The sequence below is a fragment of the Odontomachus brunneus genome, unplaced genomic scaffold (genome assembly GCF_010583005.1).
Source record: "Odontomachus brunneus isolate Ranch 3 - 2012 unplaced genomic scaffold, Obru_v1 Obru_scaffold_044, whole genome shotgun sequence".
NCBI classification, from domain to species: domain Eukaryota; kingdom Metazoa; phylum Arthropoda; class Insecta; order Hymenoptera; family Formicidae; genus Odontomachus; species Odontomachus brunneus.
This window is the reverse complement of record NW_022639494.1, coordinates 2,225,034-2,250,719: the sequence shown is the minus strand read 5'-3', so window position 1 is coordinate 2,250,719 and position 25,686 is coordinate 2,225,034. Positions and strand designations below refer to the sequence as shown.

The 25,686-nt window shown below is 44.2% G+C and overlaps 3 protein-coding genes and 3 non-coding genes across 13 annotated transcripts in view; 2 read left to right on the top strand and 4 right to left on the bottom strand.

Moving 5' to 3' along the window:
• The window catches only part of LOC116844639 (attractin), a 34,875-nt gene extending 34,083 nt beyond the window's left edge, over positions 1-792 (bottom strand). Inside the window, exon 1 of the mRNA XM_032816458.1 lies at positions 111-792. Within this exon, the coding sequence (XP_032672349.1) occupies positions 111-460 (350 nt within the window). The 5' untranslated portion in view covers positions 461-792. The remainder of the gene's footprint in view (positions 1-110) is intronic.
• An 859-nt stretch (positions 793-1,651) lies between these two features.
• On the top strand, positions 1,652-13,102 carry LOC116844645. Of its 6 annotated transcripts, none has more exons than XM_032816469.1 (18): positions 1,652-2,116; positions 2,878-3,071; positions 3,156-3,329; positions 3,412-3,551; positions 3,629-3,813; positions 3,889-4,019; positions 4,133-4,252; positions 4,451-4,747; positions 4,825-4,924; positions 5,237-5,318; positions 5,393-5,659; positions 5,761-5,952; positions 6,057-6,212; positions 6,288-6,421; positions 6,502-6,840; positions 6,921-8,625; positions 9,121-9,909; positions 11,700-13,102. In XM_032816469.1, exons 1-18 carry the CDS (start codon positions 1,799-1,801, stop codon positions 11,960-11,962), a joined length of 5,586 nt encoding a protein of 1,861 aa, XP_032672360.1. In that variant the 5' UTR covers positions 1,652-1,798; the 3' UTR covers positions 11,963-13,102. The 6 variants fall into 6 exon arrangements, with proteins under 6 accessions (XP_032672360.1, XP_032672359.1, XP_032672358.1 ...); XM_032816468.1 differs by having other exon boundaries at positions 5,758-5,952; XM_032816467.1 differs by having other exon boundaries at positions 4,433-4,747.
• Positions 13,103-13,486: 384 nt separating this feature from the next.
• Positions 13,487-18,454, bottom strand: LOC116844655 (cell death specification protein 2). 3 transcript variants are annotated; one of them, XM_032816494.1, is made up of 4 exons: positions 18,347-18,454; positions 14,949-15,173; positions 14,182-14,360; positions 13,487-14,100 (listed from the first exon to the last, which is right to left on the bottom strand). In XM_032816494.1, the coding sequence occupies exons 1-4, from the start codon at positions 18,435-18,437 to the stop codon at positions 13,897-13,899; spliced, it is 699 nt and encodes a 232-aa protein (XP_032672385.1). In that variant the 5' UTR covers positions 18,438-18,454; the 3' UTR covers positions 13,487-13,896. The 3 variants fall into 3 exon arrangements, with proteins under 3 accessions (XP_032672385.1, XP_032672384.1, XP_032672383.1); XM_032816493.1 differs by lacking the exon at positions 18,347-18,454 and adding an exon at positions 18,105-18,329; XM_032816492.1 differs by lacking the exon at positions 18,347-18,454 and adding an exon at positions 17,510-18,249 and having other exon boundaries at positions 13,488-14,100.
• Trnam-cau lies at positions 14,748-14,820 on the bottom strand. Its single transcript has one exon. It is a non-coding gene; the product is annotated as a tRNA-Met (tRNA).
• On the top strand, positions 15,336-15,408 carry Trnar-ccu. The gene has a single exon. It is a non-coding gene; the product is annotated as a tRNA-Arg (tRNA).
• Trnah-gug lies at positions 16,639-16,710 on the bottom strand. The gene has a single exon. It is a non-coding gene; the product is annotated as a tRNA-His (tRNA).
• Positions 18,455-25,686: the final 7,232 nt, after the last annotated feature.

Sequence of the window (25,686 nt, the reverse complement as noted above, 5' to 3'; positions counted from 1 at the left end):
AGAGAGAGAGAGAGAGAGAGAGAGAGAGAGAGAGAGAGAGAGAGAGAGAGAGGGAGAGAAAGGGAGAGAGAATGTAATAAATATAACAATATAAATGGAGAAGTTCTTACTTGACTTTCCCGCCGCAGAATTGGCAATGCGCGCCCTGCCATCCTTCGCGGCATACGCAGGTGCCATTGACACAGTCGCCGTTTAGGCAGCTGTCGGCGTCGCAGCCCGTGTCCGCGGTCGGCGACGACGAGGAAGTGGAAGCGGCGGCGCTTACGTGCACCACCCAGTAGCAGACCAGAGCCGCCCACAGTAACGGCCACGATACCGCGATCGCGTCATGCCACCACCGCCGTCGCTGCCGGCAATCTCGGCGCACCGCGACCTCGTCGCGACGGAACAGCCGCCACTGCCCTTTCCGACGGTACTTGGACTTATATAGGAACAAAAACATCTGCACGACCTCTGCCATTTTGGTAGGCTTCCATGTCAGAGACAATGGCCGACGGCGACGCACCGAGCGGGGACGCGCATACGGCGTACCGCGATGCTCCGATGCCGATGCCGATGCCGCTGCTGATGATGCTGCTGTTGTCGCTGTTGCTACCGTCAAAGTAGTAGTGGTGGTAGTCGTCGTCGTCGTTGTTGTTGTCGTCGTCGTTGTCGTCGCCGTCGTCGCCGTCGCCGCCGCCGATACTGCCGCTTCTCTCTTGGCCGCCTTTAGCGCTGCTTCTTTCCGCGACCGCGCGACTCGTCGACTCGCCCGACGCGACTCGCTCTACTGCCTGCGCTGCGCGCTGGCCGACTCCGAGAGAGAGAGAGCGGCGGCCGCCACCGCCGCGCCACGGTGCGTGCCATAGACTTCCATATACTACCCTGGATCGCCAACGCGTCCATATGTATGTACGTAGTACGTATGTATGTATGTATGTACGGAGCGCATAGAGACGCGAGATGCCGGTGAATTTGCAATATTTAGCGGCAGCCATATTTAGCTCCCAGACGGTGGCTCACTGGATGTCGTGAAATTCGACGTATCACGACTTCGCGTTGCGTCGTTATCATCAAGCGGAAAATACCTCGAGACACACGATTGCTCGAAGAGAAGCGTTGATCTTCTCCCTGCTGAGATCTATTTACTTCTAGCACCGATGAGATGTTAATAAAGACGGTCGACCCTGGATAAATTTTCGAACTAACAGAAAAACTCGAAGGGTAATTGAAGAAAGGTAGTACTATCGACCATTTTTAGCAATCCGATGTAAATGCATAGACATTTAATGCGTGTGTATATACGAAATACATACAATTTTACAATTTACGACTATCTTGATGTTTCATCATTATGTATGCAGACTTACAATGAAGTATATTAAATATTTGGATAAAACTGCATTTTTGTAGTTCTCGCTTACATTGTCTTTACATAAATTTCGAACGACACATTTACCAACAAAAGATTATTTAATAATCTTTTTTTTCTGGTTCGCTAAACCCCGCGAGACCAACGGCATTATCGAGTGGTACTCTGCCTGTAGGTAACTACAGCGAACGTCTTTACTTGCCGAGCAACTCGCTGTTTTACCGACGACGAAGGAATGAAGAGAACGTAATTCTCGCTATTGCCGCATCTAACTGCGATCGAAGCGCGGTGCAAGACGAATACGCCATATTGAGAGAGGCGAGTGTTGACCGAATGAACGCGCGGCCTAGGTGTTTACGCGGTTCCGGGTTAAAGCCGTGGTAAGTGCGAATCGATCCCGTGCCGTTCGTCTGGCGTACGCACGACGTGAAGACGCTGCGCCGTGACATGCGTGCTACTCGAGCGCAGAGCGCTGACATGAGCGGCAGCGACGGTGAGGACGGACCGCGTGAGAGAAGCATCGCCAGCACGAACAGCATCGCCACCGGGAAAAACGGCGAACTCACGATGGAAGACATTCCAGTGGGAACGGCGGCAATAATAAGGAAGCTGATCGGGATGAACGTCAACGAGGAGTCGTTGTTCGACGAGGACGCCGTTGCCGTCGGCGACCACGATTCCACGCGGAAGCGTCGCGACGCGAACGCGCCAAACGACCACGAGGACGGGGACGTGCGCGTCACCACGGACTCCGCTCAGACCGGGGTACGCTGCTCTCGGAGACTTCCCTTGAATCATATCATATAGCACAATGCTGTACGCGACAGCTGATTGCTTCATTCTAGTCCAATTAATTTAATTCGACGGCTAATCGGCCGAAGTTCCCCGCTAGCACTTGTAGAACCAACCCACTTGAAGTTAAGAATATAGTCACGGACCAAAGGATCATTGATTCTTTTTTCTTTTTTCTAAAAAAATTCAATACAATATATCTATGCTGTAATTTAGTATTAATCACTTTGATAAAAAATGATTTATCTTTAGATACTATAATCTTGTAGGATGTTTGCATTAGAATGACTATTTATCTCGAATAAGATAGCTGTACATGTGTCTCTATGACTGTAAAACCATGTGTCAAGATTCTTTCTCATAATATACAAGTAACGATTGAGTAATATATCATAACAGACAATCAGGTAGAAATTTATTGTATTGTTATTGCACAAGGTGTAATAATTGACAAAATTGGTGAAGCTTACAATGAGGAGTATGGAAAAGATAATAATTTATTCAAATAATGCAAGATTATATAACGCTGTGTCATGATTGATAGTTCTGATATTCAAAATCCTTGATATATCTTATGATCTTCTATCTTCCAAGATTTCTCAGAGACTTTGCATACAATCTCCTATTTTACAGATATTAATCTTTGTTATTTGTATTATCACTGCTCTTGGAGATTGAATGCAGAGTTTGCCACACAAATGAGTTTATTCATACTAATACGTTGGTCATTGCAGTGTGCAACGGTTGACAATGAGCTGATCAAAGCGTTCATAAGAGGTGTGAAATTGGGAGTCACTATGGATCGTTGTAGTCCACCTCAAATAAACACTGACACACTTGTCAATCCGTTCTCCTCTACGGCAGCTATAGACAGCACATCGCGCCACGAGAAAGAGTCCTGCTCCTGTGATACTTACAAAGCTAAACGGTAAAGATATCAATTAGAAGTCTATTGAGCTTCGGAGAGACAAACAAGAGGTATTAATTGAATATTTTCTTTGGATATGTGCAGAGATATGTTTAGAGAGGAGTTGCAGAAAGCTATGAAATTCCAAAACCTATGGATTGAACTGCGACAGTGTATACGCGCTACTTTTAACGTCGCCCTGGAAATAGCTCATGCGTCAGATCCTCCAGAGCCCCAACATAGATTATCTATGATCGATATGCACGATACTGTTATTCAGTAAGAAATCGTTCTCATTATGGATGCTCTTTGTAACAATGTTATTTCGTCGACTCGTACGTGATACCGACTTTTGTTGCAGATTATGTAAAAGGGATCCCCACCAGCTCTTCATGAGGCTAGTGAGCCAGGCACAGGAATTCGTGTTGGAAGTAAAAGTTCGGTTATTAGCACTTCTGCACGATCGTAGCGTAAGCAATTTAGCGGAAATTTTCCTCACTGGTTAGTAGCATTTTAAAGCGACATTTACGAAGAACACACATGGAATATATAAAAATTATGAGTTGTCTCTTATATAGGGCTGTTGGTCGACTATGACGCTCTCGTGTCGACAGCGATCCAGATTTCTGAGTTAGTGAAACCACTGAAAGAATATCTCTTCAAATTTAATTTGACGTGGGATTGTTTCATCAAAAAGTTATATCAGATTTACGTTTACAATGATCCTTTAGTGCAGAACAATTTACCTACGTTTATCAGTCAGGTAAGGTTGCATGTTTGATAATGCAGAAATAATTTGTAACTTGTCAAATCCTAATATATACGTTTACGTCTACAGCTGAGAAAACTTCTGCCGTTGAAAGGCTCGGAATACCAAGGTCTTGTTCATAGGTATTTATCTTTCGACGACGAGATGACGAGGATCGGTAATTTATGGCCTGAGACGGAACCATGGATGGATAAATACAAGTAAGTTAAAGGACATCATCCTGCTCGCGTCATTACACGATTACGTCGAACGTCTCGTATGGAAATGTCGTAAATTATTGCGAGCTAGGTTATATGAGCAAAGTATTTTTCAGTGCAGAACAAGCCGTTCGTATGACCAGACTTAGGCAGATCAGGGAGGCCTGGGAATTGTTTACAGCAACGCGCAAGCTCATGGAGCACAACATGCTGAACAAAACATCTGATATTGGAAAGTGAGTTATAGTCATGTAAATCCTTAATTAATCTTTTAATTTCTGATCTTTCCTAATTGCTTTTATAATAAAGCTCGTAATATCTTATTTCATGATTTATTTAATCTTTTATTAAATTATTTATGTAATCTTTCATTTTATGATCTCTTTCCTAATTTTTATGATTTTTTCTCTTATGAGAAATTTGTTTTGTTACAGTGAAATGCAAGAGATCCACGGGCAGTTTTCGACGCTTATTGCACATACGTCTGAAAACGACAGTCGCCCTTCAAGTCCTATCCTTGACTTTAATTCGGATTCTATAGCTATGCCGCCGAGCATAGAGATAGTCCAGATATTGTTGGATGATTGGAATAAGGCGCAACATCAAAAACTAGCAGATATAGCTGGAGCATTGACTGCCAGCGAAGTGGATGCTGTTGGACAAAATGATTCCAATGAGTACACACGTATAACAATGCGCCACTTGGCGCAATATGCCATTAAATCCGTCAGGTATGTGCGTTTATTTCAAATAAAATGAACCATCTAAAACTTAACATTTATATATTTTGCAAAACTTCTAACTCTAGGACCAACAGTGATGACTGCACCTGTGTAGAGAATGGACTCGACAATGGGAAAGAATGCGACTGTCATTGTACTTGCAATGGAACGGAAGTGGACCATACCGTAAGAAAATTATATCGTTCTTTTGAGTTCTTGTTGAGTCTTTTTCATATTCATTGTGGTTCATTAATTATGTGCAAATAAGATGATTATAGTAATGATTTTGTCTTCTATATTTAGTTTATTTTAGTTTTTATTATTATATTAATGCTAAGTAAAAATAATCTATCTAGATTGTAATATATAGTCTTTAGAAGGTACATAAAAATAATAGTGGTTAAAATATTTTGTATATTAATAAAAATCTTCTCTCAACAATTTAAGTTTCTATTGAAGGTAATTACATTAATAATTGACAATATGACTTTGTTGTAGACTACGCAATATAAAATAGAAAATGTCACAGAGGAGAAAGATGATACAAATTCTTCTCCGCCTCTTAGTAACGGATTTCCAGGTAAGAAATAAACAAATTTTTTAATAATAAATAAACAAATACCAAATATCGAAGAGATTTTAACGTGTTTTCAGAAGAACCTGTGAACTATACAGCGACGCAAGTTAAAAAGAAGTTAGACAATTTCAATGACGAAGAAACAGACAAGAAAGAGCCCGGCGTGCGCAATATTTTGCATAAAGACACCGTCACGAAAACACCGGAACCGGAGCCTTGTTCTTGTGTTTATCAACATGCGAGAGAAATAGCGGAAAGGAAGAAGGAAATTCTGGAAAACCCACCTTGTCCTTGTCTGCTGAACTCGAGGCGCAAATGGGACACGTGTCCTTGCTTGACCAAATGTAAATATATATAAATTATTTTATACTTTTTATATTCCTGCGATCATACGAGATAATAATATTACGCGTACTAAATGATACAACATTGTTTCGGAAAGCAGCTGTACAGCCTACAACGGTTCTAGCAAACGGTCGCCCCAAGACAATGTCGCCAGCTCCTGTTACGAAAGCCAATCAAGAGTCGAGCCAGAAATCTGCAGTAAAGACCGGTTCTACGCAATCTACGCAGACCCTAATGAGGCATTCTACCACGCAAACATCGAGCACGACTCACAATCATAACATGCATCAGGGTGAGTGTAAATGGCAGGTGGTTCCCTCACGTCACCGTCGCGTCGATCAATCAATCCGCACTTTCATACGTGTCTTTACGTGTATATTCTTCACGTGAAAACAGGTACCATTCATCCGTTCCCTCCTGCTCCACTGACGGATCTGACGAAAAACACAGCTGCATCCTATCCCAGATTTTACATGTATAACAATCATTCACCGCACGCATGCCACAGACAAGCCAATGTTGAGCACATCAAGAGAGTGTCGTGTAATGATTGTCAGTATATATGTACTGCATATATTTATCGAATTTATTCGTCGGTTACCGTCACGTTCTTATGTGGGATTTCAGTGAGTTCTGGGGATGGAGACTGTTCGGATTCGGTTAGCAGCCAGGAGGACTCTTGTTCTACCAGTAGCTCCGCACAGCGGGACGTAAACCGACACTGTGACTGTTGTTACTGCGAGGTCTTCGGTCATGGAGTTGTAAGTTTATTTTGCTAAATTTTCACACATTTAACCGGTTAAGTAGTCAGATGACTAATAAATGCGTTTTATGCTTTTAGCCATCGGTTGCGCCCGTAAGCCGGAACTACAACGAGATGCGTGAACGACTGCGGCAGCTGTTGACGAAGAAGAAGGCTAAGAAATGCAAAGTCGCCGGTTGTAGTCCGCCGAAAAGCCCGTCGGGATCGTCACCTCCTAATACTAATCCCGAATCTAAAGCTGCGGCCAATTCCGTTCTCAGATCAAATACTCCAATTTCGACGACATCTACAGTTCAACCAGACCAACGGGATCAACGGAATTTAGAAGAATTATTGGAATTCATTGAGGGCAACCATAATAGCAAGAAAGATAATAACAAAAAGGCCGAGAAGAAAGCAAGGCAGAAGCAACGGAAAGTACGTAAATCTATGTAAATTTAGATATGTGGTCTGTAGTTGGGGTTGTTACGTTAACATATTTTCAATTCTTTTAACAGCTCGAAGAGAAGTTGAAGAAGGATCGACAGGAAGCGCAAAGACAAAAGTTAATAGAGTTACAGAAGAAAACGCCTGAAGTAACCATCACTGTTGTCGATCCTAAGAAGCCTCCACCTCGGAGATTTTTGCCTCAGTGTGGTTTACCGGAAGTGTCTATCCTGCCAACATCTTCGCGGGTGTCTTTACCTACCATAAAACAGTTGAATGACAAGAAGAAGGATAAGCAAGAGGTTTGTAGTGATAATAGTAATAGCAGCGGCTGTATTAGTATTAATCGTTCGAATACAAAAACAAAGACGTCGTCTGCCAATTTAAATGCAAAAAGCAAAAGTACGGATAAGTGCGAAATACGAAATACGAATCCCAATCAAGGAAATAAAAATAACGCAAAAAACGACAAAGTTGAATCCAACAAGAGTAACAAGCCTCTCGCGAATGTTAACACCGTATGTACGAAAAACGGTTCCGGTAATAATACAGATAAATCATCCGATGTTAACCTTCTCGACAATAAGTTGACAAAGAAGGAAAGGAAAAAATTGAAAAAAGAAATGAAGAAGTTGGAGGAAGCAAAGGCGAAGGAGTCCGGAGATTCGGCGCAAACGGAATCTCAGCCGCAGATAGTGACTATTAAGAGAGTCCTCGAATCGAACAGCGTCGAGCCCACAGTCACGATCACTTTGAAGGGTCAGACACCGGCCGAGGATAAAGTATTATTCACTCTGGTGAATGGACAGACCAAGGAACCCTCTAACAAGTCGGAGCAAGAGCAAAACCAAAGCAACGGTGGGAAGAAGAAGAAGGTCAAGGCGAATAATAACAATAATGCTTTGCAACAAGGAAACAAGTTGCAGCAGTCGAACAATTCGAAGCAGCAGACAGTGACCAAAGCTGGCGATGGTAAGAATCTGAAACAGCAAGCGAATAATGAAAAGTCGAAGACCGGCAAGCAGCAGGCGGACGAGAAGAAAGCTCAACAGCAAACTGTCAATGAGACGAAAAATTCCAAGTCGAAGAAGGACAAGAAGAACACGGAAAATAAGGAGAACATGTTGCAGCAGCAGAACACATTGAACAAGACCAAGAATCAACAAAACGCCAACAAGAAGCAAAATAAAGTAAGCACGCCTCCTCAGACGCCGGTGTCGCAGAAACAACTACAGAATCATAATATTACGAACGAATCCACGACTGGTAAGAAGGCAAAGAAGCAACAGCAGCAGCAGCAGCAAGATAAAAATTTACAATCCAATTCTAATAAGAGCAATAAAAACATTAGTAATAATAACGCAAATAAGATAATGAATAAAAACGATTCTCAGAAAAATGTAAATAAGACAAATCAAACTACTACCGCCAAGCAACGCTCGCCTACGGAGGTCCAAAACACGTGTAATGAACGAGTTAACTCGCCGCTCAGCAGTCAATTCAAAGATATTGGTCCGAATTCTAAAATCGACATTGAAAATCTGAAGCTACCGCCAGGCATCACGATCACGAAGGTGGATGCTCCAGCGAAACCGATTCCTATCAGACCTGCTCCCATGCCGAAACCGGTGAACCCTCCTAAACAAACCACTATCATCGCTGCACCGATGAGTGGGGTGCAGTCAAGTTATGCCAGTTCACAAGCTGGTGGAAATGTCATTGTAGTGGACACGGGGAAGCTCAAGCAAGACTTGCTGCCAAAGACCAACGAGAAAGGTGAGTCAAGATTCTTGTAGCTAAATTGGGACGATGGAAGAAAGATATATGAATGTAAATCTTGCCTCTATGTTTAATCTAAGTCTATTTTATTTAACTTTTAAACGTTGAAGCTTTTAAAGAAAAAAAATTATATAATATGTTATCCTATTTGACAATATTAGTATTAACAAGAATTATGTAGACAGATTAAATGTTAAAGACTATTGTATAAGTGAATCAATATTGAAATTTAATTTTAAATTTAAATTTTTGATTTAATTGATTAAATTTTAAAGATTATTGTAGGTAAATCGGAAAAGGATGGAAGAAAGACGCGTGAGCGAAACTCTCTTATTTTTGTGTCTGCTTAATCTAAGTCTGTCTTGTCGAATTTTCAAACATGTTGGAGTTTTCCAAAGAAATTATATTTTATCATATTTAACGATACTGGTATTAACAAGAGATGTTTCAGCAGATACGGATATTTGATTCAATTCTCTGGTACTGTTTTAGATCCGCCAAAAGAGTCGCAAGTTCCGAACACTACTAGTAGCAAGAAGAAGAAAAAGAAGAACAAGAATTCGGCGAATAACTTGATGGCTTCTACGTCGCCGGTACAAAGCAACGATGCATTCGCGAACGATCACAGTGTAATCGACGAGCCTGCCAGAATATTGCACAATCCTGGCACAAATATGGTGACCATAAGGAACCCTTCATTCGGACCGATGAAAGTGCCGCCGACGCAACAAGCTGCCATCATAAAGGTGTCGGAAAACGGCATGGTGACGATCAGAAGTCCGGCTTTGCAGCAGGCGATCAATGCCGGCCTAACGTCAGCTCCCAGGCCGGATTACATCGTCAAGGGAGACATGTCCAGCAACAGGATGTCAACGACGATGACGTCCGACGGCGCGAACACGAAGCATGCAAATGGCGTTTTACCGCCAACCCTGGCGGAATTGCGCAGCCGACTAGCGCCAACCGACTGCGCGTCCTTATCCGGGCTGGCCAACATACAGATTAGCAAGGTAACGAATGGCCAACCGATACCTGAAAACGGTATCAATCTGAAGGGCACCAGTGTGACCCTGACGAAGGTGAAACAGACTGACCCGACTATGGAAGACGTGAGACAGTCGAAGAACACGGTGAAGGAGGCGATGAGTGCCTCAATTGCGGCTACTGGCAGTGGCGGCGGCGGCGGCAGCAGTAGCAGTGGCAGTAACGGCAAAAGCAAGAAAAAGAAAAAGCGCGGAGGCGGCGGAACGAGACAGTGCGGAGATGACTGGAACCTCGTTGGTGAGAAACAACAATAATCAGACTTTAACATGTAAATTTGCTTCTTTCATTTTGTTTGTTTTCTTTAATACACGCGCGCACACACAGACACACATACACACATCTCCGGGTTGCATCTTACGCTCCCGGTGCAACTAAATCCTCTTTTGGACAGGATAAAAAAACAAAACTACCCATACGTATTTCGGAGCAATCGTAGGTTCATCAATGCATTGACAGTGGCGTTTTCTTAAGTTTTGCATCGCCAGGAGAAGGCATTATCTGTACGTCCGTTTGAAGTTGAGGCTTCTTCTGAAAAACTTTCCAAGCAGCTGATAAATTTGTCGAATATCGGGTGTCCTCGAGAGAAAGAGGTACACAGAGAGACACGCTTTCGAGAATTGTTATTCAATTTCTGAGAGATCGTGACGAATCGGAAGAGAGACGAGTCGTCAATGAGCATTATTTTCTTTATTTTCCTTGTCGCGTTTTCCCGCGCTGACGAAAACTAGTCTCGATCGCGCGACCGCGCTTCTTCCCGTGCCGAAAACTGCTCTCCGCCGAGTGCAATTCCCATATCGTGAGCGTAGGACAAAGTCTATCTGTATGTCCTGAATGTAAATACAAACCGTCAGGGACTTCTTGATTTCTTCTCTGCTCTTGAGTGCTGAGTGCAAGCACCATCGTAATTTTGATCAATGTTACGATTCAGAAGATTTAGAGATATGTATATTTCGTGTATATATATGTATACATGTGTATATGTTTTCAAACATGTTACTCTTACAAGAATAGAATTTCGCGGCGAGTTCTGTGCGTCGTGAATTTTAGATCGTCTGAAGTGGGACTCTGTGAGCAGTCAGATCGATCGACGCACACGAAAGTACGAACTGCCGTTTGTAAATGAGACCGTACAATTTGTTTCGTTCGTTGACCACGACAGCGACACAACGTAGGTGGAATCTCATTGTGATAACACGACGATACACACGAGTGCGACACACATTCGTAATATACTACTATATTTTTTAATCTGCTGGTGACATTTTAAATAAAAAGGAGAATTACTTTTTTTTTCAATGTTATACTCTTTCTCTCTCTCTTTTTTCCCCCTTTGTCGTGCGCGAAATGTCTGAACTTTTCCCGTAGTGAAACGCTGCACGAGTATGGGTAGTCATTCTTTCACTCACTTGTTCCTTTATTATTTCATTCTTCCTTATTTTCCCCTCAGACGCGTTAGAGACGACGTCACTTTGCCGTCTGTGCGATCCTTCGCGGTAAATTTCACATATACACGCCCAAATCGGACATATTTCTAATTCTCAAAGATTGTCGTATTGATCGCAGTAACGAAAAGTCAGGATAAGATGCAACCCGCTCTGTTCAATATCGTTCTGCGCGATAAAAGAGAAGAGAGAAACACTTGTCGCCAGGTGGAAGGGTTGCCGTCACCGGTGATCAATTCATAAAGCACCGCATACGAATATCGCCTAGCACATAGTTGCACCGCATTCTGTGAGTTGCTGCTGCACATTGAAACACATCCCGAGTTTCGCGACTGAACAAAACTTGGCGCACCCACGGCGTAGTCGTCTCCCTCTTTCTCTGATCCTTCCGCTTACATCCACCCATACTCACACAAGTATACCCACCCTTGGTGAAGGCAAAAGAGAATGAGATAAACAAAAAAGAGACAATAACAACAATAAGAGAAAAAGAAAACGAAAAAGGAAACAAATGCACAGCAGATTTTAGCATTGATCGTCGCGCCGCTGTCGTTACCTCCAGTACTCAGAGCGTGTCTTTTGCAGAGAGCGTATTCACGCCCAAAGATATAGACCTCGAGGACGGGGAGATGGACGACGCTGAGCGGGAGCTGGAGGCTTTCAAGAGGTTCTGCCTGCAATCAGTGCCGCCGCCGCGCAAGGAGAAGGTCAATCTCAATCTCAAGGACATCGTGTTCAAGAAGAAATCATCGTCGTCGTCGTCATCCTCCTCGTCGTCCTCGTCCTCGTCGACGGCGGCGGCGACAGCGGCGGCGACGACGACCGCCACCGTGATAGCAGCCAATTGATCTGTCAAATAATCTCGCGTCACTGTGCATTCGCGGTGCGCGACCAACTGCCAAAGTCGCGGTCCGATATGCGCCCGGGACGCGACAATAAGGACTGATTTGCGTCCACGTCAATGTCAATCTCACGTTCTCGTGGAAGGTACAAGCGCGACGCCTTCATAGGTGTAATAATAGCGATTTTCTAGCGCGGAAACGGAAGAGGAGGAGGCTCCTTCGCGACGCGCACCGGGGAACGATGGCGAGACGATCGCCGGAGGAAGAGGGAACGCGATCGCACCGAGTGTGACTCGCGTTCTTCGTGAATCCCGCGTTTCTCGGTGATGGGCGATTTGTGTGACGATTATTGAAACGCGAAGACTCGTGAATAAGAAAGACGGGAACATGGAGAAACACGACGCGAACGACCGCGACGGCGGAACGAACGACATCACTGTACATGTTATCTTTGAGTTATATTTAGGAAGCGAATTCCTATGTCGCGAATTGATGATGGTTATGATGATAATGGTAATGTTTGCGATGAACTTGTTGATCGTCTGGATCGTCGGTGTGAGAATACTGTTAGGCGACGAGATCAGTTGCATTTGTAAAAACGCTCGGCCTGGCCGAGACACTATAAATAACGCGATTGTTTAGTATAATCGTAGCGAGTGTCGTCGTCATCGTCTTGCGTATAGCGGCCAGAGAACTTCTATATCGCCGGCAGTTGGCGAAGAAGAAGAAGAAGAAGAAGAAGTGTCACTCGATACAATTATCGAACACGCGGAACACATACACACGTACACACACAAAGGCGTACGCATGCACATGCAAAGCGCGTTTATAGGCAGATAAACACGACGAACATATACACATACACACCTACACTCTGTCTCTCTTCTTTCCTTTATTTTCCAATAAAAGCAAATTCGCGTTTCTACCTATTTAGAACGTCTATATTACTTCTATGTGTCTCTCTGTATCTATATTCTCCTCGTACGAATAGTCCATACTATTAGCGTAGTACAACACACACCGCGCAGGTTTATATATAGACATCATTCAACAAATGTACGTCGCAATGTTTCTTATTGTATTGTAATTAAAGTACTTTTTATACGGTAAACACATGAGACTGAACGCGAAAGAAAGAAAGAGAAAGAGGAGACGGTCTGCTGTTTCTTTTTTACGTTTATACATAAATTTATTCATCCCCTGTTACTACGAAAGGATCGATAGATTATTTCCCGAGTATATACATACATATATATATAGGCACGGTTGCCGTGCCACCGCGTTTATCATGCTTTATATCGGTTTATTTCTCCACGGAAACTGTAAGTATATTATTAATACTGTGCTACGTGTGTGGAAACAAAGAAAGCAATTTAGTACAGAATTAGAAAAAATATGGGTGAGGAGAGGAAGAATGGTTCTGCGTCTCTCGGAAGGAACAGACATCCTTGGATGAAGAACAAAAAGAAGAGTAGCGTTCACACGCTAAGACGCATCGCTCTTGGATAATTTGGTGTAAAAGGATACGGGTTTTCGCGCACGTTATCGTTTCTAATTATCTCTTTTATTGACATTCAAGCAACAATAATTACACTTATAATGAGCGATATAGTAATTCTAACAACAAATAATCTCTATCGAAGTCACAAGTCATTATTATCTCGATCCAACTGTTAAATTAATCTCTCGTCGTTCGCGCAACATGGAGAAATACATTCGACGATTTATCATGCTGCTCGAATCGATTCTCTCAAAATCTCGCTAAAATTTCAACGATTGCGAATCTCAGTTTACACCGACTGTCGCGACTCTTTGCGTTTTCGCAACCAAACTTGCACAAACTTCCGAAAATCGTGACAATCGGCTGAACATCGGCGAGATGCAGTACGGATTTTAATCCTTGCTCCCTGAACAACGACACTTCCGTCCATCGAGATCAATTAACAATCTAAACTCGCGGTCGTATGCGGCGGGGAGAGTGTAACGGGTGTTATCGAGGAGATCGATCTTTCGATGGATTGTATCGCCGGGCTGTGTTGCTTGATCAACATGTGCCGCAACGATTGCGCCTCCTCGCGCAGGGTTACTATCTGCGCCTTTAGGATCGCGTTCTCGTGCTCCAGCATCGTCGCCCTCAGTGCGATCTGCGGCAGGTGCATTCAGCGTTACGTTAAATTGAGGCCTAGAGAAACGCTGAAGGTCGATCGTTTGCACACGATGCTTACGTGATCCTCCCTGATTTTGCGAGCATCTCGCGACTTCTTCGCCGCCTGGTTGTTCCGCTTGCGCCTCTCGTAATACTTCTCGTCCTTCTGCTCATCTGGGATCGGCTTCTTTTCGCTTCTAGGTCTCCGATGGAGGGTGGTTATACCGCTCGTGGTGATAAAATGACGGCTCATGGCACCTGTTTTGCAGTTGGTGATAAAAAACACATTATTGCATATCATTGCCATAAAAGATTAGGAAAATTTCTCTCGCGATAGAATTTCGTAAGAAAAGTCTTATTTTTACAAAGGAACAAAAAATCGCGCGTTAACGTTCAAAATTTGCAATTACTTTCCTTGTTAAATTTTCTTATTAAATCGCAATAAAGTATATCTATCGAACATTTTGTAATATTATATCCGATTGTTATTATAGGTCTATCTTGAAACCGTTCAAGTATTCTTGCGGGATATATCAGTCTTCAGAATATATCACAAAAGCTTAGTATTTTGCACATAATTACTCCGCATGCATAATTAATTAATAAACAACGTTTTTTATGCAAGGCGGAAAATAAAAAAAAAATTGCCCCGGGTGAGGATCGAACTCACGACCTTAAGATTATGAGACTTACGCGCTGCCTACTGCGCTACCGAGGCATCTGAGTACAAGTGCTGAATTAAAAATCAAGAGTGCTACAGTCCCGAGTAAGTTATCGATTTATCGAAAGTCGTTTCAAATGTCGTTTCAAATGTGAAATATCGATCGATACAAAATGTGAACCTACCCGTAGCGGGAGTGGAAAACGGTTGAGGTACGCTCAGTGATTGCATTAAAGGTGGCATCGCCGCCAGGAACGGCGGCTGAAGCAGAGTTCCCGGAAGCGAAAACGTCGTCGACAAGGATGGCGTTAAAGGTGAGGACGGGGAATCCGTGGTCACAGAATTCGTTAGAATATCGGGCTCGACGAAACCGTAGTCTCGGCCAGGATAAGTCTCGTACCTGCAGAGGTCTGTGAATAGAGAGACGAGAGAGCGTTATCGATTTGTTATCGGAATCAATACGATCAACCGATATATGTTCGCGTTCATCTCATATCATTAAATGGGACGAGAAGTCGACAGATCGTCGACAGAGTATGGAAACTAAGAGTTTAGACAGTCGTACGTCGACTGCCCCTGTGGCCTAATGGATAAGGCATCGGTCTCCTAAACCGGGGATTGTGGGTTCGAGTCCCACCAGGGGTACGCTTTAATTTTTTGTACACATTGCAAGTAAATGGACAAATAGATAGAAATGCTGCGTAGAGTTTTTGCTTAGATTCTCAAAACTCTCAAAACTCTCTTAGAAAATCAAAACTCTACATTTTCTTTTTCTGCAAACGATAGTTTCTGTCGTGCGAAAGAGATATCTTTCGCGTCATATATATGCAGAGTTGATATTTATATTTCAAAAAAGTATAACGTACTCCCCCACTCTCCCTTACCTTTCACCCTCGTTATACTAATTTCTCGTTTGTTCTCTTACATTTCACAAACGAAGCGCTCGCGCTCGTTCTTTCCTCTCTTTCTCCCTGCGATTAATTAGCCCCGTACGGGAGAGTTAGTTCGCGTTAAGTCGCTTGATCGATGGAAAATTTATCTGACACTTGGAAATTTCGCCCGCGAGAGTTGGAACTTTTACTTCCGGCCCGTGTATATGTATCCGGTGGCGCAGGATTGTGTGTATGCGGCCGCATGTTGCCACGTACAGACGAGGATGAAACATCGGCGCGGCCGAATGTCGTGATGATGCGACGACCGGTCGTCGTTCGTGTGCGAAACCGTGCGAACATTCGCGTCCGTGCAAATTGCGACTGTTACAACCGAGTCGTAAAATACGTGACGTTAACTGCTCAAGCAGCAGTCACAATTTTAAGGAACGGGACCGACGTAATGGCGATGCCGCGAATAAGGTAGCCGCCCGTAACGAGAAACGCGCTCGCAAAAATCAAATTGACGCGATTTCCTGGGCGAATGATTCGTATGGGATATTTCGACATTTCTTTAAAAAATTGCTACGACAGCAACGACAATATCCATAATTTATACAGCGATGTATAAAGCGACTCGTGCGTGACTTACATCAAACAGTTCGATGTTGAATTAAATCGTATAGATTCGTGAAATTTTTTAAAGTAATTATCAGTAATGTTATTTTTAAAGATGTATGATATCAACTATGAACTATTATTAAGTGACAAATCACTGCATGACTTATCTTGATCCTTGTATACTTATTACTAGCAGAAGATTTTAATAAAAAGCTTCAAATATTCGCGTTTCGTCGATGCGCGTGCACGTATTTAATAATTTAATAGAGTGTGTACAGTGTTTAATAATTTTTAGAATAATAAATATTTATCAACAAATGCAAAATAAATAGGAATAGTGAATTGAAAGAAAAAAAATACCTCCACCGTGACAATGCTTTCACATTGCCGTGACCAGGATTCGAACCTGGGTTACTACGGCCACAACGTAGGGTCCTAACCACTAGACGATCACGGCTACTGGAGGAGTTGGGAGTCCATTGGAAATATTCACTGATCCGGGCAGACAGTGATCGACTTGCTCATTTGTGCATGACGAGAGCGAACAAGTTGTTAATATGTCTAGTAAATGAAATCGTTATTGCTTAAAATTCACACGAGAAGATATATATCGAAGATTGTAATCTAATTAAGAAAAAATAATAACAAAATTTTTGGTCAGAACAAATTTTTGCAACATTCACTTGGTGTGTTTTTTTCTAGGTATCCCAGATCAAAGAGCAGATTTTCAATCATTTTAATCAGTTTGTTTTACAATAATATTAATCATTGAGAAACTTTTATATATTTGAAGTACTATACCTTTACCTTAATAAAGTATTTATATTTTGTTAGAATTTTGTGGTTTATTATCAATAGAGAAGAGATATTATTAAAGTCCTTAACAATTATAAAAGTCAATTTTGACATGTTTAAGAAATTTGAGAAGATTACTTGACGAGATGGGACTCGACACACGAATTTGGCTATAGGCCGACTTCTCACTGTGTCTACTCTGCCGAATGTTATTATCTTCTCGACAATAAATATCAGCTACGATCTTTAGAGTCTCTAGCATTTACCTTTTCGTTGTTTGTCATCTCATCTTATTTATCTCTAGTTTATTTACTCAAGAGAATTTATCCTTGAGTTGTGCGTGATCGAAAACGAGATAAAAAGCTTGCAAAGAACGTCGAGGAATCCGCAAACGCAGGGAACAATTTCAAAAAACATTCTGAGATAAGAGCTCTTTCTCTTTCAGCTGATTCTTTACGCACCTGAGTTCGGAGCGAAGAGGCTGCAACTCCGCAGAAGATGCAAAGCGGAGAATGCGCCGGAGACTGCGTTGCCGGTGCACATGGTCCTCGCATGAGTGTGCGAACTCATTTCTCGGCAAGGATATTCTTTCTCGTCTTCAGAGGCAAAGTATCACTTCGTTCCGCGCATCTCTTCGATCGAACGGTGAACTCTCGATCGCCGAGAGGACTCTAAATATCGCACCACAACATCGCGTCAGATCGCGACATGCCGCCTATGCAAAAGGTGAATGCTTCGAGAGCGGTCAAACCTCAAGAAACTTTTCAGGCATAGATGCCGCGATTGCCAATAACGCATTTTCCGTTAGAAATCGGGGAATCCCGCATCATTCGCCGAGGACAGTCCGCCGTCAGTCCGATCAGGGCGAGAAGACTCCCGTATGGACGCGACACGCGAATTCTTCCGCTCTTCTTACTTCACTCATCGACTTTCACGTGGATCAGAATTATTTCACGTATGCCCCGAGTAGTTTCGAGTTCCTCGGCCGAAATGGTTCCGGATTTCCTCGCCGACATTTGTGGAACACTCATCGCTCGTAGAACGCCGCGAACTCACACAGAGCCTCGAGGTTCAAGACTCGCGATCGACAGATCTGACTTTTGTTCCGCGAAGGGCTCGTCGAAGGGCCTCGCATTGAACGTGAGAGGCCGCGGGACATTTCCCGCGACGATTCGAACGTCAGAGTTCAGCGGCTGACTTCTCGAAGTCTCTCTCTGGCACGGTCGAACGGCACTCGCGCTCGATTCACCGCCGCCGCTGCGGCGGTCGGGCTCGCGCGACTCTCCGCTGGAGATTACCTGGCGGATGACGTGCCGCGTCACGTGTTGCAACATCGCGCGAAGGCCACTCGATTCGTCGGGTCGACGAATATCCCGCCTTCGGGAACATGCGCGTAGACCGAGTGTCGGTTGATTCGCCGCTCTGTCGTGCGCCGCGGCCAGTCAGGCGCGGCTTTATCTTGTCGATTGTCGAGAAAGAAAGAGCGGGGCACGAGCCGCCAGACCAATCGCCAGACCTGTCGCCGCCGCGCTCCACCGTCGGCACATGCTGTATCGCCGGGCCGATCTGCAATCGGCGAGTCATAATAGGTCGCGTGAATATCGCCGGCAATGTGCTAAAGCAAGCGTCGAACAGATAACTCAGCGACAAGAGCTCTATAACGCTCCCGCGCCCTCGGCACGATACTGATGAATATTAATGCGCTAGAATTTATTTCGACGTCGCGTCCTTATCAGGAGGGAAGGGCGAAAGGGGCGCAGAGGAAGGGGGAGGCAGATGAGTGCTCGGAATGAGCCGAGTTCGTGATTCGTGAGATCTGGTTCAGGTGTGACTCACATTCCGAACACTTTGCAAAGATTGTTTATAAAAGAATTTATAAATACTTGGGAATACGATGTATTATATGAATATCAGAATAATACGGTGCATCTGCAGTTTCGTACTATATCATTTGCTATGCAGCGAATAATATATGATGTAAGTTACGGATATAAACAATACTTTCAAATCCTAGCAGTCGAATGAAATCTACAATCTATAGTATCCGCACTGTTTGTAGAATCGTCATTCGCAGCGAGCCTCGCGAGTTATGAGCTCGTAACTCGTCGCCGCGAGAAAGAATAACGACCGGTCCCGTAATTTCAGATAACCACAGAGATTCCGATCTGTCGATCATTACGCTTATATTATCTGCAATTCGCGTGGTTCATCGTTCGGTGGTACACGTCGCGACCTCGATGACTGATCGCCGGCGCTTGTACGCACGTATCCGCGCCCTCGATCTGCAATTCTTATGACACGTACAATTTTTTGACTCACTTGTCACTCGTTCTTCGTCCCACGGCTGATACGAGAAATAAAAAGAGAGAGGGGACAAACGTGCGGTTATCTTATAGTCCTAGGACGAGTCCTTTGACAGAAGTAAAAAGAATAGCATGCACGGCAAGAAATGCTGTTGTATCAATAAAATTGACTAACAGCGCCATAATTGAAGCAATTCTGCTTAAAATTCAATAGCAATATTGCTATTGAAACTAAAGCTTGCTAAACTAATGTATAATGTATACGGGAAAAATGTTGTAGTAAAAATTACAATAAAATTTTGTAATTTTGGACCATATAGAAATTATGACAGAAGTTAATATATATTTGTTTCAAAATGTCATACACGTTTTTTATTACAAAATTACTGTAATTAATTAAATTATATAGCATTGAATTAGTATGTAGAATTAATTGAATTAGTATATAAAATATCATATATTCGGTGTTCACCGAATTGATACAACAGTATTCTTTCTAGGTGTGGACCAAGACTAAAAATGATAATATAAAGCGCTATACTAATTAACAATATTCCAAGAACTCAATTCCAAGTGTTACCATCGAGGGAAACAGACTGTTTCTCTGACGAGAGGAACTTGAATTCTGGAAGCCGCGAAGGGAAGAGCCCTAGGAGAAGCGAAGGCTGGAGGTGGCAGGGCGAACAAAACGGAAAGCCGGTGTCTCGTGAACAAAACGGAAAGCCGCGCGAAAAAGCGCGAGGTCGAAGGCGGGCAGCAAGTTTGATCGAATCGTTACGGAAATTCAGAAAGTTTCGTCCGAGCGCGGGCGCGAGTCGAGCGCGAATTCTTCGCTCGGCCGTTCTATTTTCGGAAATTACGATCTTCTCCTTCGTCCTTCTGGGAGACTCAGGGCCGCGATGCAGCTGTGCTGCAAGCACGGTCTCGAAACACGCGGCCGAAGTACATGTGTAGTACGCGTTATTCACGTATTACACGCGTCTCCTCTTCGCAGTACCCCTCTCGCACAGTCCGCCAGGTATATACGTATGTGGCTTCTAATGCGCCTCTGGGACAGTCAGCACCTGACACTTTCACGTTACCTACGAATGTTTAATGCGCCGCCGGTAATTATTATGAAGTAAATTACCTAGCGGCGTGCTGTATTAGAACCTTCCACTTTCCGAGCCCCCGCGCCCGGCTCGACCACCGCTTTCATTAATGTTGCAACTCCCCGTCCCTGTAATTATCCTCTAGTCCGCGATTAACGGTCAGGAGGTCGATTACATTCGCATCACCGCGATCACCGCGTCACCGCGGCGCGCGTCCTTTAACCTTGCCGCCGACTTCTGGTCGCGCCGTGTCGCGTCTCGATTGCGATTGCGACCAAGAGTCTCGTGTGTCTCTTGTTTTCCTCGTCATCGAGAACGACGGACTCGTCGTCGTCTCTTGCTCTTTCGGCGTGTCGTCGACTTATCCACGTACGAGCAGATTGCTATTGACGAGTAGGGCGCAAAAAGGGCCCGGGGATGACGCGAGCGATCCGCGCACCTGTTCGCGGCGCGCTGCAATGTCGCAGACCCACATAAATTTAACTTCTGCCCGGGCACGCACCCAGTCCGGGTTAAATAACGTCATTTAGTATCGTAATATCTAATTTACTGCAGAGCAGGGCGATGAGTCTCGGCGAGGGCCCGGGAAGGGCAGAGAGAGACAGAGACAGAGAAAGAGAGAGAGAGAGAGAGAGAGAGAGAGAGAGAGAGGTAGCAGCACGTGGTCGCGGTCCCACGACGCCGCAATTACAGGCGCCTTCGAAACAATCGTGTGTCCCTTTGGCAGAGTTGAACGTGCGCGAAAGATTAAACGCGTGTCCAAGTGATACTACATTATTCCGTGCCGTTCGTATGAAAAAGCTCTTTTTTTACACCTCGAAATACGCACACGAGATTTATCACGGAGTCGCGCTCGACTGAACACAATCACGTCATTCTCGATAAAACCTAAACTTAAAAAAGAAAACACTTCAAATTGATATTATCAATAATATTTAAGTAATATTTAATTAATTAATATTAATTAACTAGTGCTAATGCTGTTAATATTAACAATTGGGATTCAGGTTGACTTATTTTTTTCTTACTTAGGTTGTATATCTCAGAAGCTGTTACATATAATTTAGTTAAAGAAGAAGAAAAGAAGACGGGAATTTTCTGAATTCTTGCGCGCTTTTCGATAATTTGCAAAGGATATGTTAAAAAATTCCGGGGCATTTGGCTTTCTTTCGAAAGAGAAAACGAGGAAAATGCGGAAGAGAGCGAAACGCCGTTATCATTGTAAACCTTCCCCGCGAAACGTGTCTCGACGTGTAGCGCTACCATTTTCTTCATAAATTCCAATTCTCCACGCACCTTTTTGTCGGCGGACACTCTATCGCGGAACTCTTTGGACGGACCTCGAAAGAACGCGCACTCTCTCGCTTTCTTCTTGTTTTTGTCTTTCTCTCTGACCCTATCTCTCTCTCTCTCCCTCTCTCTCTTTTTTTATAATATTCAACGCTCGCGCGGAGATCGATTGTGCCCGTACATTACGAGCGCTTCTTGTCGCCTGCCTCGGATGCTCGTTATCATTATGTGGCTGGATTTGCGCGATAACGGGCCGCGCTTCCGCGGCAGTCCTTGCTCGATCGGACTGGTCGTGCGAACCCGAACACCTGTCTGCGACCACCAGGTAACGTGACATCACGTCACGTGAGCCGGCGAGCTGGTGAACGCACCCCCGAACCCACCCCCGACGACCCCGTGACGCGTCCTGCGGGTAATCGGTCTAATCGACGTCCCGTAGGCTCCTGTACATGCACGAAAGATTCGCGCGCACGTGTATTTCGCGAATGTATTTCGTCGTTCATACCACCTGAGACATTAAGATCTCCGTCTCCTGGAAGCTCTTGGAACGTTATTATTGTCCGCGAATCGCGGCTGAGAGGAAAGAAATTTACAACTTGTTTCAACGTAATGTCGCTTCGTGAGAAGTCCTAATAATCCCGAATCTTGAAATTAGAATTTCTTCAGTTTCTACTTTCTAGTACTACAAAATCACGTCTCTTATGGCACGTCTCTTATGTTACACTGAGTCAGCTAAAAGCTTCGCTTTGACTTTTGAGTCAAATCTGACTCTATTGTATCGCGGAAAAAACAGCCAGTTGCGGCAGCAAGAACTTGCGACAGTCATAGTCGCCATTAGGCATATATTCAGTTATGAAACCGATATAGTAAAAGTTTCAATTACAGCAGCAAACACACTTTCAGTAAAGCATAATTAGCTGCGGCAGTGAAATCTTCCTTTTTTTCGTGCGACACTCGCGTACGTGGGAAGTGGCCAATTTATCGCTGGGAGAGACAGAAAATCGAACTCTCACCTTCCAATTATTACACACCAAATACAAAGATCCATATATACGCCAAAGAACGTGTTGTCCTTTTTAACAAAACTCATTTTAATTACATCTACATTAACGTTCGTCATGATTCGGTCATGGCAGCGTTTCCGACGGCGAGGAAGAAATCTGAATTTTAGTAAAAGAGATTTCTGGTTACCCATGTTTCGTCAACACCTCGCGTCACCACGCTTCAAGGGTTAACCGGCGTTTTGCTCGCACGTGGAAACAGTGGAAGGCTTCTTCCTCCTGCCGGCACGGAAAGGAAGAAGCCTTCATCCTCACGCAGCGTACACACCAAGTTCGTCGTTGTACACCTCGGAACAGGACAGGGCGGTATCCAAGGAGGTCGCGTGTCTACCCCTTAGTCTCGCCTGCCCCTTGCCTCTCCGCCCTGGCTCATCCTCGTCCGCGGATCTACACCTACAGCAGGAGGCACGGATTCCTTTCACCCTCGCACGAAGTCACGTATCGTGACGCGCGTTGTTTCACAACTTAGGCAAAGTTATCTCATCAAGTCGTCACGAGGACGCCCCGGTCTCTTCCCTGCCCTTCTCTATATTCGCCCCTTCGCGTCCCCCTCGCGAGTCCTGATTAAACTTTTCTTATTTTTGCGGCTCGCGCGCGGAGCGGTGTATTTATAATCTCAGGGCGCCGCTCCGCGCTCTCTCAGAACTGCAGAATCGTTATCGGGGCTACTAATTAGCGGGCCTTTGCCGGAAGGCGGAAGAATTCTCGCCGTCTCGCTCGTTCTTCACGTCTCGCGCCAAATGTTCCGATGCATACCGAACGCAGTTTATTCGACTAAACTGTGCTGTCGAGTTTTTCTAATAAATATTAACGCACTCTAATTTAGGATGCACAATATACGTGTGATAAAAAAAAAGTCAATGTGAAAAATGGGATAAAAAGAAATCTGTGGTGGTAACTTCAACATTCGCTAAATTTTTAGGAAAAAGTGTCTTTTGCTTCTCACAATTTCGAGTAAAATCTCGGCAACTAACTTACACGAGGATTTATGCACTTCAATGAGACTTCAATGCCTGCGCTCAACGCGACGCGATCAAAGAAGAAACACTGAGAAAAAAATAGTTGATCCAACGAAAATTATAGTTAGTTTTGGCCCCAATTCTATTTTTTGATTGTTCTAACACGAAAATGGTAGTAGCAACATACACATAAGGTTATTATCACTAACGTTATAGTAAGATTTAATAAAAAAATAGTCTTCTTGACCATAACTTATAGTAATTATTTTTTTATCTGTTTATGATTACAAGAACCAAACATTTTTTTCTTAGTGTATATTCGTTAGCTCGTCTCATTGGCTCTCTGTTAGCAGCAGAAAAAATCCCTATTGACAAAACTTGTACTGTAGATAAAAACGAAATTTCTCGAGTAAAATCCTGAAGGATTGAGAGAATCTCCTTAAGGATGAGATTATACTTTTCGTATACTAAATTCCGACTTAGCGTCACAAGTAGTTACCGTACTGTTTGATAACTCTTTCTCTCTTAATTCTAAATCACCAATATCCGACTTCACTTAGTGAACAAGTCGTCTAGTCATCCATTTGTACCTATCTCGTCAAGGACGGAGATAAGTGCATCGACGGATTATGAAGAAAGGCAGAAAGACGAACAATGTGCTCCAAGCAACCGGACGGCAGGGGGATGGGGGCTAATCATTTAGACTATTTGCCTCCACGTTGGAGCACGCCAAGCCATATACAGACCTTCGGTTCCCATGCTGTCGGCAAATTGCGGCTTACCGCGCCGGCACGGTTCTTATCCTCGCGTACTCGTCCAGGTAATTCTTGGCGGGGCTCGCTCCGTCGTTCTTATCGGAAACGGCGCGAAACAACAAGCGAAATCACCCGCGCCCCCACACCTCTGCACCCCGCTCCCCTCGCCGGCGTGCATCAACGCCGTGGCGAACGAGGAAAAAGTGGAGCGTGGTGCCTGCCCGAGTCTTACCTCTTCTTCGCGATTCGCCTCCACCCCGTCCGCGTAATCTTACTTTATCGTGCCGGTTTCGCGAGGTACTATCGCGAATCTTATTAGCGAGGGGTAGCCGCGTGCACATATAACTTACGTTGTAGTAACTTTTAATAATGTATCAGAGCGGGCGAGTCGAAGCGCCCCGTGGGAGAGACACAAGTTGATCTTCCGTAAACGCGAGTCGGGAAGGTAAATTACCTTGAAAAGGAAAAAAAGCATATCGCCTCCACCGCAGAATTTTTAGATTGCGCCGAGCAGTCTAGACGTACATCCCCTAAAAAAATGAAAATCTTCGAGGAAAGCACAGTACAATTTCTTGAAAAGTACCGTTCCGAAATTTGAATATTCTTATAGTAAAATTTGAAAGAATTCACATGAAAAATGTTCTCTCCATGCATTTTTATGATTTTCCGTCGCGCGCTCTTATGTGGAAAGTTACGAGCGACGATGACAGTGGCTGATCGACGCGACCCTGTGCGAATTGATCGGGAGATGACATTTTCCTCATTGTCCCCCCTTTTTTACTAGCTTACTGGGAATTGCGGTGGGCGTTTCGCAGGTGTTGCCGTTATTATGGAAAAACGCTGACGGCGTGTGTGTAATTTTAATATTATCGGATCTACGTGTCCACGTCGCCCGCACGTATATATGTACGTACGTACATACGATGCAATTTTATCGCAATTCGTGCACAATGTAAGCGTCTCTCGGTCTAGAAAGTCGTCCGGCACCAGGCTAGAAGTGGCTTCCATGTACACAGACCTCACGTTCACTGACTGCTCGGATTATTAATATTTCACGTATATGCGCTCGCACTCCCTATCGACTCACACGGACTGATCGCGGCCCAAGCGAGCCGCTCCTCCTACCTTTTTTCTCTCTCTACACCCATTTACGCCCCTTGACCGTAGCACCTTTCTCTG